The sequence below is a fragment of the Canis lupus genome, chromosome 21 (assembly GCF_011100685.1).
Source record: "Canis lupus familiaris isolate Mischka breed German Shepherd chromosome 21, alternate assembly UU_Cfam_GSD_1.0, whole genome shotgun sequence".
Lineage (NCBI taxonomy): Eukaryota > Metazoa > Chordata > Mammalia > Carnivora > Canidae > Canis > Canis lupus.
Genome location: NC_049242.1, coordinates 24,111,609 through 24,127,545, shown reverse-complemented (window position 1 = coordinate 24,127,545; position 15,937 = coordinate 24,111,609). Strand labels below are relative to the sequence as shown.

At 40.0% G+C, this 15,937-nt stretch overlaps 1 protein-coding gene and 1 non-coding gene across 8 annotated transcripts in view; both read right to left on the bottom strand.

Annotated features, from left to right (window-relative positions):
• Positions 1-15,937, bottom strand: part of P4HA3 (prolyl 4-hydroxylase subunit alpha 3) — a 42,645-nt gene that overhangs the window by 20,235 nt on the left and 6,473 nt on the right. For 4 of the 7 annotated variants that reach the window (XM_038568663.1, XM_038568665.1, XM_038568664.1 and 1 more), the window contains exons 2-5: positions 12,438-12,580; positions 11,238-11,461; positions 6,394-6,543; positions 461-512 (exon numbers count right to left, since the gene is read on the bottom strand). In XM_038568663.1, the coding sequence (XP_038424591.1) occupies positions 461-512; positions 6,394-6,543; positions 11,238-11,461; positions 12,438-12,580 (569 nt within the window). Of the gene's footprint in view, positions 1-460; positions 513-6,393; positions 6,544-11,237; positions 11,462-12,338; positions 12,581-15,937 lie in introns of all 7 variants that reach the window. The other 3 variants (XM_038568669.1, XM_038568668.1, XM_038568666.1) reach the window with 2 other exon arrangements.
• Positions 13,878-13,980, bottom strand: LOC119865092. Its single transcript, XR_005375955.1, has one exon. It is a non-coding gene; the product is annotated as a U6 spliceosomal RNA (small nuclear RNA).

Sequence of the window (15,937 nt, the reverse complement as noted above, 5' to 3'; positions counted from 1 at the left end):
CGAAGCTCAACCCTGCATTCACTGAGCAGGATGCTTGATAGCCAAGTGAGCTCTGGTTTAAAGGGAAGAACTGGTATCTCTGTAGAAACAGCCAAAATAAGTATACCTGTGGAGTCACTCTTCTTGCACACACAGCTCTCATCTACTTTATTCACTTCCAGTCCTGGATTTGTTCCCCCCGAGACAGCACTAATGTATATCCAGCTGGTCGTGGAAGAGGAAAGGGACAGGCTGATACCTTCTTGGCATCATCCCACAAACCAAAACACTTCCCCCGATACACTGATACATAGATAAGTAAGATTCAATCCAAAAGTTAGAAATGCGGCTTGGATTATAAAATTAGAAGAAAAAAAAAAAAAAAAACATAGCTGTCTTATCCCTGCAGAGATTAAAGGCCAGGAGCAGAAGGGATTTCCCAGTAAGTCAAAGCTGTGGCTCATCTTCTGTCATTACGTACTATAGAGAAGAAACTCTCGGGAGAGGCTGAGGGCGCAGGAAACATTGCCGGCCTAGAAAACAAAAGAAAGAAAAGGGAAAGTTAACTACACTGAGGATATCTCCTTTGACCAAATCATTAAATGGATTAAAAAAAAAAAAAGAACTATAAAATACTCTTACCACCAGTAGAGAATAAGACTCATTGAAATGAGCAGCAGACTAGAAATGTAGAGGTTCTCGGTCCTAATTCAGGATTTGCAGCCCTAATGCAACTCAGGTCTCCTCAGTGTCCTCATTTACAAATGACTCATTCCCACCCTTACCAGGGAAGGTAAAAAAATAAATGAAAATAAACTTTCTTAAAGTGCCCTCAAATCTTAAAGCATGCAAAACCACAAAACTGCAGGGTGTTGTTATTTCAGTATAATTCATTATTAAACTTAACGTGAAACTATAAAAACCCTAGTAAAAATATAGCCTTGTTTTCCAGGCTCAGTCCTTCCTAGAGTTTACGAAGGTAGCGGGAGGGAGAGAAAGGAAGAACTAACCCTGAAACATTCCAACTGCTCAGTAATGACCTCCCTGCCACCATCACTCGACCTTGAACTACATGTGGTCAGAAGCACACAGGGGCTTTCCAGACAAATGAGAACAGAACCCAGTATGGGTGGGCTACCATCCTGCCCTGGGTGCCAAGGAATGATGAAGAACTGATATAATTGTATTTCCTTCTGGTTGTTTCATTTTTGCATGTTAAAAAATTCACATTTAATGATAAAAGCAACAATAGCACACTATGAGGGCAGCCCAGGTGGCTCAGCGATTTAGAGCTGCCTTCAGCCCAGGGCATGATCCTGGAGACCTGGGATAGAGTCTCACGTCGGGCTCCCTGCAAGGAGCCTGCTTCTCCCTCTGCCTGTCTCTCTCTCTCTCTCTCTGTCTCTCGTGAATAAATAAATAAAATATTTTTAAAAATAAGCATACTATGAAACATGAGAAAGAGGAAAAAAGAAATGCTCTGCTAAAACCCAGGTGCAAAAAAATAAATAAAATAAAACCCAGGTGCTCCAAGAACTTCAGATGACACATAGTGTGTACATAGTTACGGTCATATTTGTTACACATTTTCATATCCTGATTGTTTCACTCTACATTGTTATCAGGGGACTTTTTATATCATTTTGTAGTCTTCAGAGACAGTCTATTTTAACTGTGGTGAAAAACACACAACATCGGGGTGCCCGGGTGGTATAGTTAGTTTTAAGTGTCTGACTCTTGGTTTCAGCTCAAGTTGTGATCTCATGGTCATGAGATTGAGCCCCACGTGGGCCTCTAAGCTCAGCACAGAGTCTGCTTGAGATTCTCTCCATCTTTTTCCACCCCTCCTGCTTGTGCTCTCTCCCTCTCTCTCTCAAATAAAGTTTTTTTCTTAAACCCACAAAGGAGGGCAGACTGGGTAGCGCAGTGGTTTAGCGCCGCCTTCAGCCCAGGGCGTGATCCTGGAGACCCGGGATTGACTCCCACATCAGGCTCCCTGCATGTAGCCTGCTTCTCCTACTGTCTGTGTCTCTGCCTCCCTCTCTCTGTGTGTCTCTCATGAATAAATAAATAAAATCTTTTTTTAATTTTAAAAATAAACCCACAAAGGGGCGCCTGGGTGGCTCAGTTGATGGTCTGCCTTTGGCTCAGGTCATGATCCCAGGGTCCTGGGATCAAGCCCCACGTTGGGCTCCCTGCTCAGTGGGGAATGTTTCTCCCTCCCTCTGTGTGCTCTCTCTCCCTCTCTCTCTCTCTCTCTCTCTCTCCCTCTCAAATAAATAAATAAACTTTTTTTAAAAACCCACAATATAAATTTACCATCTTAACCATTTCTAGGTGTGCAGTTCAATAATGTTAACTATATTCACACTATTGTGCAACCAATCTCCAGAATTTTTCCATCTTGCAAATCTGAAACTCTATACTCAGCAAACAACAACTTTCAATTGCCCCCTTCCTTCAGTCTCTTGCAACCACCACTCTAGTTTGTCTCTATAAATTTGATTATTCTAGATACTTCATATAATTGCAATCATACAGTATTTGTCTTTTTGTGACTTATTTCATTTACCATAATGTCCTCAAGGTTCATCTATGTTGTAGCATGTCAGAATTCCCTTCTTTTTTAAGGCTGAATACTATTCCCTTGTATGTATAGACCACATTCTGCTTATCCAATTCACTCGTCAGTGGACACTTGGGTTGCTTCCACCTCTTGACTGCTGTGAATAGTGCTACTATGAATGTGGGTATGCAAGAGAAACAGCAATTTTAATAGCTGCGTTTTATTCCACCTAGAAGCTACATCACAGATGACCTGGTCATATAGATTGTTAGCACTTATTTAATACCATTAATTATTATGTGCCATACTTAATAGACGGATAGTTAAGTAATCTATTGATATCTTCTAATGTCAGATTATTAACTCAGGATTATTGCTTTTCAAACTCTTTTGAGATGAAGAGAACTAAAATACAAGTTTACATATTTTTCAAACTCAAGGGCTCTTCCATGAGATAAAATTACATTTTATCAAGAAGAAAGTTACTGGGACGCCTGGGTAGCTCAGTGGTTGGGCGCCTGTGTTCGGCTCAGGTCGTGATCCTAGGATCAGAGATCGAGTCCCACCCACATCAGGCTCCCTGTGAGGAGCCTACTTCTCCCTCTTCCTGTCTCTGCCTCTCTCTCTCAGTCTGTGTTTCTCATGAATAAATAAATAAATCTCTAAAAAAAAAAAAAAAAGAACAAAATTACTTTTGGTGTCCCAGTTAAGTGCCTTTGGAAATATATACACTAAATAATGTTAAATGAGAAAGGCAAATGTTTTCTTGTAGTGTATAATATTAATAGTTTATGTTTGTGGAGTACACATATGTCATGATCTGTGTTAAGGGTTTTACATAGATTGGCTCATTTAATCATTATGACAACTCTTTGAGGTGAGCATTGAAGGGGAGCAGAATAGAACAAAATATGCCTCTTCGGCATAAGGATTATTTTGAGCTAATTATTTTGAGAAATGGCAGACTCAATAGAAGTTCTGAAACCAGAGAAGTTACCCTTTTGTGAGAGAAATTTACATCTATAAAGGAACCTTCCATTTGTAAGAGTGTCCCTCTCTGTGTATCTAGAAAAGGAGGATGATTCTGAATCACAAGAGAATCTTTTTTTAAAGGTATATTTATTTATTTGAGAGAGAGCATGCACGCCGAGTGAAGGGGATGGACAGAGGGAGACGGACAGAATCTCAAGCAGACTCTGTGTTCAGTGTGGAGTCTGGCACAAGGCTTGATCTTACAATCTTGAGATCACCACCCAAGGTGAAACCAAGAGTTAGACCCTTAACCAACTACAACTCCCAGATGCTCCCTGAATCACAAGAGAATCTTATCAATGGAGAAAGCTCACTTAAATCTGCATAACAACATTACCCTTGTTTGCTTTTCCTGGTAACCCCCCAAAATTGGCCTCCCCCCACACCTTTCTTTCTACTGTCTTTAGCTAGAAATGGAATTAAGGTGGCAGCTTAGGTCACCTCAAAGAGTTCCTCATTCCCCAGCCTCATCTCCCATGTATACAGGTATACAGGAGATACACATGTAATAAACTTCTGTTTATTTTTACCCTTGTTAATCTGTTTTTGTATTACAGGGAGGTCTCACCCAAGACCTCAGAAGGTTAGAGAATTATCTCCTCACCACCCCACGCTTCCTAACAGCATCATTATTATTATTCCCCTTTTAAAGATAATAAAACTGAGGTCCAGGGAGGTTAAATAAGTTGCCCAAATTTTCAGAATTTGAACCCAGATCAGTCTGACTTCAGAGCCTGTGGTTTAATCACTACACTACTGTCTCTTTTTAACAATTAGTGAAACAATTTTTCACTAAAATATACATTAAAATCTACTGTATAATATATAGCATTATATATTCTATAATATGTATATTATAATATTTTCATGGTATAAATAATTATATATATCATATATTTTATATGATAATGAAAGGTCCATGAGGGACGTGTATCCTGAATTTACAAGAGTTAAAAAGGGGACCATAGATGTTTATGAGACAATGCCCTAATGTGTTCTATTATTGAAAGGTAAAAGAAAAAAAAAAGTGCTGTAAGAGCACAAAGGAGTCTGAGGAGCCCAAGGAGAATCAAGGCAGACTTCATAAAATAGATGACATTTGAGCTATGCCTTGTGAGATGAATAAAATTTACCAGACAAAGCACAATTGTGGAAAGGGAGAGTTGACAAATGAGCAGAGGAGAAGTCTAAGTCATCATAGGGGAAAAAAAGCCAAAACCAATACTCAGGCACAGCATTTAAAGCTCTGCCTCAGGGTAAACTGCTTTAGTTTACCTTCTCCTAGTCTCCAAGTCAATCCTCCATTTTCTTCCTCTACTAAAATTCAACTACTTCTTGTCCTTTGTTGTACCACAGTGATTCTATTTCAGCTTTAATATGTAGCAACTGAGCAGGAGTATTAGGAAGAGCACCCTGGAAAATTTTACAACAAAGATCTACTTACCAGGAACTTCCATGAGAGGAACAGGCCCATTTGCTATATTGAGAATAAATCTGTTTTGGCAGCAACATATGGGTTTGGACCACCCACATTCTCCTCCCTTTCCCAGGAAAAGGGGGAAAGAGAAAGGAATGTAGGGAGCAGAAATGGTTTATTAGTTTGGAAACTAAGGAATTGGCTCTGTAAGTGATATTTCCAGCCTATTCTTAAAGACTATACAATTCTGGTGGGAAATGGGATTAGCTATATAAAAGGATGGCAGATCCCATATTTAGGGAAACGAGCTTCCACAAGAGGATCTACAATGGCTCATAGATTAAGTGCCAGGGAAAAGCAACCCCTGGAGGAGATAATGAGAAGGTACCATGGACCAGTGACACCAGCTCAATAGCCAGACACTAGTCATAGTTACAGTTGGACTCAATTGCAGATGGGAGAGGATAATGTCGAGGAGGAAGACCTTCCTCTGCCCTATAGTCCTTCTAGCTGGCCATAGAATTAAATTGACATGAGACAGATTAACAGGAGAAAACCAAATTTAGTACACATGTGTATAGGGAATCCACATAAAAACAAAACTCCAAAGACAATGAGGCAACATGAAGCTTATATGAGCTAAGGAGAGGGATAGAGTCAGAAAACACAAAGGGGGAGAAAAACCATTAGCAAGAAGGTGAAAGGAGATGTTTGGAAAGACAGGGTTGCCTGATTATGCAGATAAGTTCCTTAGGTAGAAGAGAGTCTCTCTTAATAGCTCTCTTCCTGTTACAGGTTCTCTTTTTTAATGTAAACTTAGACAGTTGCAGGAAGGCAGAGAGCTTTTCCTGTATCTGCTGGGGTTTGATTACTTTTAACTCAAATAATCTTTTTGCCAAAGTGGCCCATCTTGGGACAGCCTGCCCGGGGCCCCTACAATAACAATCAAACTTCTTCCTTGGATATTGGCATTATCATGACAGAACATCTGTGAGGAGATATGAGTTGCTGAGAGTGCAAAGAGTGATCTACCTTGACTATGAACCCATAAGACATTTGTCAATGCAGCTGCTGCTCTACAGATGGGAGCCTACAGGGAAGACGATAATTTTAAAGCAGTCAAGGCACTGGAAAGAGCACCAGACAAAAAGTCAGACAAACTTGGGCACTAATCCCAGCTCTATGAACTTCGTGACAAGTTAGGAATTTTTTGGAGATTTAGTTTACTCACATGTGAAATATGGAAATAATAAAACAACTGCCCTGCTTGACTCACATTTGGTCCTGTTGGGAAGATGAAATAAATTGAGAGACATGAAAATGTGTAGAAAATTGTAAAGCAGATATAAAGCACTATATTTACTGTGATAAAAGTAGTGAGCCTCACTTATTCCCCTACCTGAAAATAGGCAAAGGCCAAGTGATCCAAGGCATCCTCTAGACTTGCCTCATCCTCTGTCTTCCAGTCTCCATAAGATCCTCGGAAGAGACTAACAGCCTCCTCCAGCCATGGGATAGCATGGTAGTAATCCCCCATGTCATAGGCCACCTGTAGGTAACATAAGTACCATCATTCAACCTGAATCCACAGGTAGAAGAAAGGAAATGACAAAGAGTGGGAGGGCTTTTGGAATACAAGAAGGCAAGTTTTCATCTCAAATCCATTTAAATTCAATTTATCAAGCATCTGTTATATTCAATGCATTGTTCTAGATGTAGAGAAGACATCTGAAGAATGTCTTAATCTGAGGAATTCATAATCTGAGATATATGAACTCAATTAACTGTAATACTAGGTAGAATGCATAAATACTCAAAGGAAATATGCAAAATATGTCATGGAGGCAGAGAAAGGAGAGACTTGGGAATCTCGCAAGGCTTCATGGAAGAAGAAGCACCTGAGATAGGTCTTCCCTGAAGAAAGAAGAGGATTTCAATGAGCAGAGGTTGAGAGGAAGAACATTTTAAGGTGAGGGAATGGCAGAAACAGAAGCCAAAAGCCAGTTTGTGTTCAAGCTGGACACTGTGGTTATAGCCTAAGGTGAAGAGAAGCAGGAAATGAACTTCAAAAGGTACCATAGGCTAAGCTAATAAGAGATGTGAATGTCATGTTTTTAAGATACTGCTGGAAGCAATGTGAGAAATGGACTGAATTCATTCATTTATTTATTCAATATTTTCTGAGTATTTACAATGAATCTGGTGATCCCTGATCTTAAAGACCTTACAGTCATATGAGAAGCACAAGAGTAAATCAATAATTGCAATACAGTGTATTAGATCCATGTGGGGAATGTTCTAAGAGCACAGTGACTTTTTTCTGTATTAAATGTTGGAAGGTGGGAATATGGCAACATGTACTAGACCTAGCTCCTGTCTCTTAATAGCTTTACAGTTATCTAGCATACCAACACTGCAGGTGGAATTTCCTGGAAGTTGATGTTGGAGACAGCATGGAATTACAGTCAGAGAGTTGGAAGCACTCTTACAAAACATTCTAATTCTGCTATAACTTTCAGACCAGCAGAAAAACAGGACAGAACCTGGAGGTACTGAAACTCTGCAGTCGAAACAGTAAATCAGCTGCTGTTCCAGGCCTGCCATTAATCTGCCATATTATTTCTCTGATCTGCAGGTTTCCTGTTTGTAAAAAGGCTGAGTTGAAGAATAACAATCAAAATGACTGAACTTTTTCTGCTAAGTTAACGATTTGTTTAACTAAGTTTTCCTAAGGCCCAAAAATATGCTAGATTGAGGTTACTGGAATCTTTCCAACCAAAAAGACTTAGAACTTTTGAATAAAATATAACAAATATTTTATGATATACTTTCAAGAAAGGATGGAAAATACTCAGGTACTAGAAACAAAAAAAGGACCTAAAAACCTGAGCAATAAGCTTAAGAGCAGATGCTGAAGCTGCTTAGGATAGGGGCAGGTATTAGTCTTAGTAATCTTGGTACTCAGCAACCTTTGGTTATAATGGCCACATGAAGACAGAATATGAGCCCTCCTTAGGCCTCCCAAAACCTAGGAATTGGAACAAAGACACACTCATAAAACTGAAATCCATGAAAAACTATACCTTAAAAGAGAGGGTAGACCAGAAAAAATCTACCCACTGTTGCAAAGAGTCAAAAAAGTTGGTTTGGGATCCCTGGGTGTCTCAGCGGTTTGGCGCCTGCCTTTGGCCCAGGGCGCGATCCTGGAGTCCCAGGATCGAGTCTCGTGTCAGGCTCCTGGCATGGAGCCTGCTTCTCCCTCCTCCTGTGTCTCTGCCTCTCTCTCTCTCTATGTCTATCATAAGTAAATAAATAAATATTAAAAAAAAAAAGTTGGTTTGTTTCTGTCTGGATATTGTCTAGGGGAAACAAAATCTCTCCTTAGAATATTCACAATCTTGAGCCACTCACTTCATGTGAGTTTAGGGTTTGAATTTGCATTTTTCATAGAGCTAGGGAAATTCCAAGCCAAAAAATAAATATAATGATGAATCTAAGGTTAGTGTAAATCAAAACCACAGTAAGATATCACCTCTTGCCTGTTAGAGTGACTATTACCAAAGGACAAGAAATAGAGCTGGCAAGGATATAGAAAAATAGTGCTGTGTACTGTTGGTGGGAATGTAAATTGGTACAGCCCATGTGGAAAATAATATGGAGGTTCCTTAAAAAAATAAAAATAGAACTGCCATGTGATCTACTAATTCTACTTCTGGTATTTATCTGAATAAAATGAAAACACTAATTTGAAAAGACATATGCACCCCTATGTTCACTGCCAGCATTATTTACAATAGCCAAGATACAGAAATAACCTAAGTGTCTATTGATGGATGAATGGATAAAGAAAATGTCACACACACACACACACACACACACACACACACACACACACCATGGAATATTATTCAGCCATAAAAAAGGATGAAAGTTTGCCATTTGTAACAATATGGATGGACTTTGAGGGTATTATGCTAAGTGAAATAAATTAGAGAAAGACAAATACCATGTGATCTCACTTATATGTGGAATCTAAAACATAAAACAAATAATAACAACGAAAACCTGAGCCTAAAGATATAGAGAATAGATGGGTTGCCAGAGGTGGGAAGTAGGGAGTGAGTGAAATGGGTGAAGAGGGTCAAAAGGAACAAACTTCCAGTTATAAAATAAATAAGCCATGCAGATGTAATATACTCAAAAAAAAAAAAAAAAAAAAAAAAAAGAAGGATCTAAGGCCAGTGATATTACCAGAGTACTTAGAAGAAGAAAACCCAGAACCTTTGAGGTAATATTCCTACAACTCCAGTCACAGAGATTCTTTTAGAGGGGAAAAAAGTCCTGCTAAATAAGCTCACAAACATAATAAACCATATCAGGAAATAATCATTCATGAGCAACTGTCAACAGATATGACAGTAGGGTAGTACAATTAAACAACTAAGAATTTCAGAAACTATAAAGACTGATCTGATTTAACATAATCCATGGAGGAGGAACTGGAGACATGTAGATGAAATAAATTTGGCCACATGTTAATAATTATTGAAGCTTCTTCTTTGGCCCAGCAACACCCCTCCTAGGTATTTATTTATTCAACAGAAATAAAAACAACTGTCCACAGAAAGACTTACACAAGAATGTTAATAGCAGCCTTATTCATAGTAACCCTCGCTGGAAGCAATCCAAGTATCCATCACTAGGAGACTGGATAAACAGTATGTGGTATATTCATACAATGGAATACTACTAAGCAATAAAAAGAAATGAACTACTAATAAATGCAACAAGGTAGGTAAATTTCACAGATGCAGTGTGCAGAAAGAAGCTGGACCCAGGATAGTATGTATATATTGTATGGCTCAGGATAGTTATCAGGCAACCTAGCAAGGGTAGAGTAGAGGGGAGGGGTCAAAGTGGTGAGAAGAAAGAGGAAGGGGGCTTTATTGAGCTATATGTAAATTTATTTTTTAATATTAACTTTGATGCCTTCTGTTTTATGTCAAATTCCTCTTTAAAAATCTGAAACAAACATTGTAAAATTTTAACACACATTTCATCTATAATTGATTGTTACATTATTTTATGTAGTTTTATGTTTGAAATGTTTTATCTTTTAAAATAAGTAAATAAATACAGAAATAAAGATTGCCAGTGAGGGTTTCAGGAGGGGACTTACTGAATTTTCAACATATGGTTTGAGTTTCAGAAAAGCCTTGTGAATGAAGCATATATTGGTACCATACACAGAACTATTTAACTGGCTTAAATTCAAATTAGCCATGAACATGATGATTGAGCTCTGATTCCATTCAGGATCTTAGAGAAGGAAAAATGGTACATAGAGGGGCTCAGGGCAATCCACTTTGCACTAATTTGGAAGACTGATCCCCAAAACTTGAAATCAGGGCACATGATGCCCACTCACAGATCTGCTAATGAATACTGTAGGGGGCTGAGAAAATTCACTCTCCCGCAATACATCTTCAAAATTAAAAAGGATTTACTACCTTACTTCTTAAGGCAAAAGCTAACAAAGAGTATATTGTAAAATGACCTCAAATGTGCTTATAAGTTATGATCAAAGATCAGTTAAATATCTCATATGGAAGGTTCCTGAAGTCTATTTCCTCAAGTAATGTTAAAGTGAATGGCCTCAGCTTTTTGACACTAACTTAATCTAGTATTTCTTAAATGCTTAGGAAATACTGCAAGAGATTCCAGAAAGTCTCAGAGGCTGAGATTTCTGTGACCTTACCTCACATTTCCACCTTTTATCCCTTTCCCCACCTTTAAACTCTGATTCTCTTTTGCACCAAGCTGCTCATCTGCTGGCAGGGTGCTATGGTTAGGAATGACCCCAGGACCATTTTTCCCAGCTCAGTCCCAGTTCATGTCTGTTGTCTAGGTGTAACTAGTAATACTTCCTTCACTCTCAGGTGAAGTATCCTGCATAGGTGATCACCTTAGTTATTATGGAAAGAGCATGGGATTCAGAGTTAAAAGACCCAAGTTCAAAATGTATTTCTACAACTTAAAATTGTGTAACCTTGGGCAAATTATTTACTGTGTCTGAACTGCAGCTTCTTCATCTGAAAATGGGGAATGATACCAAATTTCCAAGATTGCTGGAAGTACTGAAAGCATGTAAAAGCAATCAGGATAGAGTTATTTCATCCACAAGAAACTAGAGCTGAGCCCCCTGCATACCCACCCCCCCCCCCCCCGCCCCAATACTGTTACCTTGCCAACTTGGAAGCAGTCGTCTGCTGTGAGGGAGAAGAGCCGCCTGGGACTGTACAGGTCAGTGACGGCTGAGCCAGCAACTCTCTGAAAGACGCCCCGGGCGAGGCCCTTCACGTTGAGCATGTACACATCCTGCAGCCGCATTAGGGCCCTTGCTGCTCCCTCAAGGTCCTCAAAGGCTGGCAGGTCCTGCTCCACCTTCTCATAACCATCCTTCAGAGCTGTAAGGGCAGTAAAAACACCAATCCACTGTTCAAAAGCACAGGTGGTGAGCATTTAATTTATGCAAGGCATGATCACCTATTCCAATATTTCATGAGCAAAGATAATATTTTATGTGTTTTTATTCCCCATGGCCAGCACAGCTCCGGGAGCAGAGTGGATGCTACATACAATCTTCTGAATGAGGAACATAAGCTCTAGAGTACAAACTAAAGCACACATATGTTGTTCCATCCTGTCTGTTTCTGGAATCTTGCCCTTTGTGAGGACAATTCTTCTTCCTCTTAATTTCCTCAAAGTCAACAAATTTCTTCAAGTACAAAATAGAATAAATTAGGAAACCAACTTTGCTACAGATCACAGTACAGTTTAATAGAAATTACTAGAAAAATATGTAAATGGATGATATAAGCTGTACATCTTCACAGGTTGTAGTAAAGATCAAATGAGATAATGGATTGGAAAGCACTTTTTCTTTTTTTAAGATTTTATTTTTAAGTAATCTCTACACTTAACGTGGGGCTGGAACTCAAAACCCGAGATCAGGGATCCCTGGGTGGCGCAGCGGTTTGGCGCCTGCCTTTGGCCTAGGGCGCGATCCTGGAGACCCAGGATCGATTCCCACGTCGGGCTCCCGGTGCATGGAGCCTGCTTCTCCCTCTGCCTGTGTCTCTGCCTCTCTTTCTCTCTCTGTGACTATCATAAATAAATAAAAATTAAAAAAAAAAAAAACCCGAGATCAAAAGGTGCACACTCCACCATCTGAACCAGCCAGGCACCTCAAAAGTGCCTTCTATGTACAGTCTCATAGACATATTAACAAGGGGGCCTAGTTCTTCATAATAGCTAAAGCTAAGAAGATGGAGTATTACCTACCCACTTCATTACCCTTCATCACATTCCACCAGAATCTCTCTCCTTTCCAGAGTCAGGAGATAGAATCTTCTCTTACCCTCCAGCCCTCCTCCTCATTACCTCGGATGTTCTCACTGGCCTCCAGACTATGTACCACATTCCTCCAGTCAGACTGTAGGCGTTTGATGAGAGTAAATGCAAGCAGAGGGTTAGATACAGGGGTTGCCGAATCCTCATGCAAAGAAAGCACCTTGTCATAGAATCTGGAAGAGAGGAGTAGAATGATCTCGATTACTGATATAGCCACTGCCCTTAGCAAAGGCTGGCACGGTATATGTACATTTAGAGTAGTTAAAAATGAAACATAAACCCCTTGAGACTCACATAATATTCTAACCATTAGGCACAAAGAACATGAAAATTACCAAGACAACAGAAGTAGGTCCATTCATTCGTTCATTCAATGAATCAGTCTCTACTGGTCAATTACTGTAAATCAGGTACCACACTAGATGCTAGAGATACAAAGGCAAGACAAGGTGGAGCTCTCAAGGAGTTCACAAATCAAAAAATCTTTCTTTCTCTTCATCACTCTATAATCAATACTTTGAATCTGATAGAAGCTCAAAAATGTAATAATTGCAATAAATGTGATACCTGCCAGGAAAGAAATGAGGTTATATGTGAGCTTATAAGTGAGCTATGTAATGTTACAGTCGTTTGTAGGCAGGGCCCCTAACCCAGATGGGAATTAGAAGGTATAATGGAAGACTTTCCGGAGGAAATGGCACTTGTTCTGAGTTCTAAAGGATTAAACAAAGCCACTACTTACTGAGCCTTTACTGCCTACTAGGCATTCTGCTAAGTGCTTTATATATTTTTTGTCTCAATTAATCCCTTCAACAACCCTCAGAGTAGATTTTATCACTCCCAGTTTGAAGGGAGAGAAAACTGAAACGAGGCCACACTGTCAGTGAGTGACAAAACCAGATTTGAATCTAAATCTTCTGACTCAAACTTGTTCTCGGGCAGCCCAGGTGGCTCAGCTGTTTAGTGCTGCCTTCAGTCCAGGGCATGATCCTGGAGACCCTGGATAGAGTCCCATGTCGGGCTCCGTGCATGGAGCCTGCTTTTCCCTCTCCCTGTGTCTCTGCCTCTCTCTCTCTGTCTTTCATGAATAAATAAATAAAATAAAATTTTAAAAAAAAGAAACTGGGATCCCTGGGTGGCTCAGCAGTGTGGCGCCTGCCTTTGGCCCAGGGCAGGATTCTGGAGTCCCAGGATCAAGTCCTGCTTTGGGCTCCCAGCATGGAGCCTGCTTCTCCCTCTGCCTGTGTCTCTGCCCCCTCCCCTCTCTCTCTCTGTGTGTCTATCATAAATAAATAAATAAATTTTAAAAAAAGAAAAAGAAAAGAAAAAAAAAGAAACTTGTTCTCAGCTGATTTTGCCATATTGTTTCTCCATGGAGCTAAACAAAAAAAGGACAAAGAAATTTTTTTTTTTACTTGCATATAGTTGACTCAGTGTTACATTAGTTTCAGGTGTACATCACATTGGTTCAAAAATATGGAACACTTCACGAATTCACATGTCATCTCTGTACAGGGGCCATGCTCATCTTCTTTGTATCATAGGAAGAATATTTTTTGAGCCAACAGGGACCAACATGTACAAAAGCACAGTGGCTTGACAAATATTTGTTCATCCAACAACTCAGTCTATACTGGTTACTTGCTAGATGTCAGACTCCATGCTACATGCTGGGGATGAGAAGGCAAGACAAGTTCCAATGCTAGAAAATTTCATGAACAAGGGATGCCTGGGTGGCTCAGTGGTTGAGTGTCTGCCTTTGGCTCAGGGCGTGATCCCAGAGTAGCAGGATGGAGTCCCACATTGGGCTTCCTGCATGGAGCCTGCTTCTCTCTCTGCCTATGTCTCTGCCTCTCTCTCTCTGTGTCTCTCATGAACAGATAAATAAAATCTTTAAAAAAAAAAAAGAAAGAAAATTCATGAACAAGAAGATAGCTGTTTTTCTCATTGCTCTAAATTCAACACACATTTCTATGAAAGAGTAACTAAAATATACTCTTCTAGGAGCTAGGAACAGAATTTCAAATAAGACCGTAAACTTGGTCTCAAGGACTCATAGACTAATGGGTAAGAGACAAATAATTACAAAACAGATGCAACACCAGATTTAAGAACAAGGCTTAGGGGGCAGTAAGGAGAGTAGGTAATTAATTTGGCCAGAGCAGATCAGAGATGATTTCACAGAGGAGATAATAAAACCAAAGCTTGCTGAGTGAATGCAAATAATGAAGAAGGGAGGAAAGCCAGGCGGAGACAGTTCAACATATGCGAAGGGACAGAGAGAAATGGTGGGGAAATTCTACACCGTTCGGTACTGCTGGAGCAATATCTAGAGGCTGATAGGTAGATCAGACTGGAGAAGTGAGGAGTACCTCATAGGTCCTGCTGAGAAATTTGTGATTTTTTTAAGATTTTATTTATTTATTTAGGAGAGACACACAGAGAGAGGCAGAGACATAAGCAGAGGGAGAAGCAGGCTCCCTGTGGGGCACCTGATGTGGAACTCAATCCCGGGACCCCAGGATCACCATCTGAGCCAAAGGCAGATGCTCAATCACTGAGCCACCCAGGTGCCTCAGAAATTTGGGTTTTACTCTGAGTGCAATTAGGAGCCACCAAAAGCTTTTAAGTAAGAGTTGGATATGTTATGTTTACATATATGAATCTATGAGAGGGTAGAGTTGAGAAGTAGGGATGACTGGATGCAGAAAGAACAGTTAGAAGGCCAATTCAAAACTGTAAGCAAGAGTATGGAGAGTCTGAATCATACTAAAGACAGTGGGGTCAGAGAACAGGATAGATTCAAGGGAGATATTTAGGAAGCAGTCCACATACAAACTGGTGGTTGTAATAGGAGATGTAGACAGGAGGTTGTCCAGCATGCTTCCAGCCTCTCTGGCTTGCTGATTTGTGTCAAAAATCTCCAGAAATGGAGGGACCAAAAGTTATCCCCTTTCTAGTTAATTTCTCTCCTCTTCAGATGTCCTACAACAGTGTTCACATAAGCAAAAGATGCTGTTTCCTTTCCTGGGATACTATGGCTATTCCATTTCTAATGCACCATCGGGATTAATATTACGAATTATTGATTATAATAAGGCAGACCAAAAAGAGTTCTAGTCATGCCCTCTAAAAATGTTTCCCTTGTTTTAAAGTTACTGATTTCAAGAACAATATATTAACAACATGGAAGTAAAAGAAAAAAGTGCATGCAAAGTGAAAAGGATATGGATTTATAGGAATGTGCACAAGAGAGGTGAGAACATGAGTCCTCTGGCCAGATTGGAAGACTTCAGGGAGCAGAAAGAGATGAAAGTGAAGAACAGAGGGAGTGGCAGGGTGGGGGGATTCAATCTCTTGAAGTTGAGTCTGACCTGAGGGTTTCTCAAGGGTGGAACCCGCCACTGTGACATGGAGACTGAAATAGAAGATGACTGTCTCCAGGTGCCTCCAAGGAGCCAAGAGTTCAATTCAAGCATAAACGAAGGAACAAGAATCTGGGCCTGTGCCCCAGGGAGGAAATGAGAACT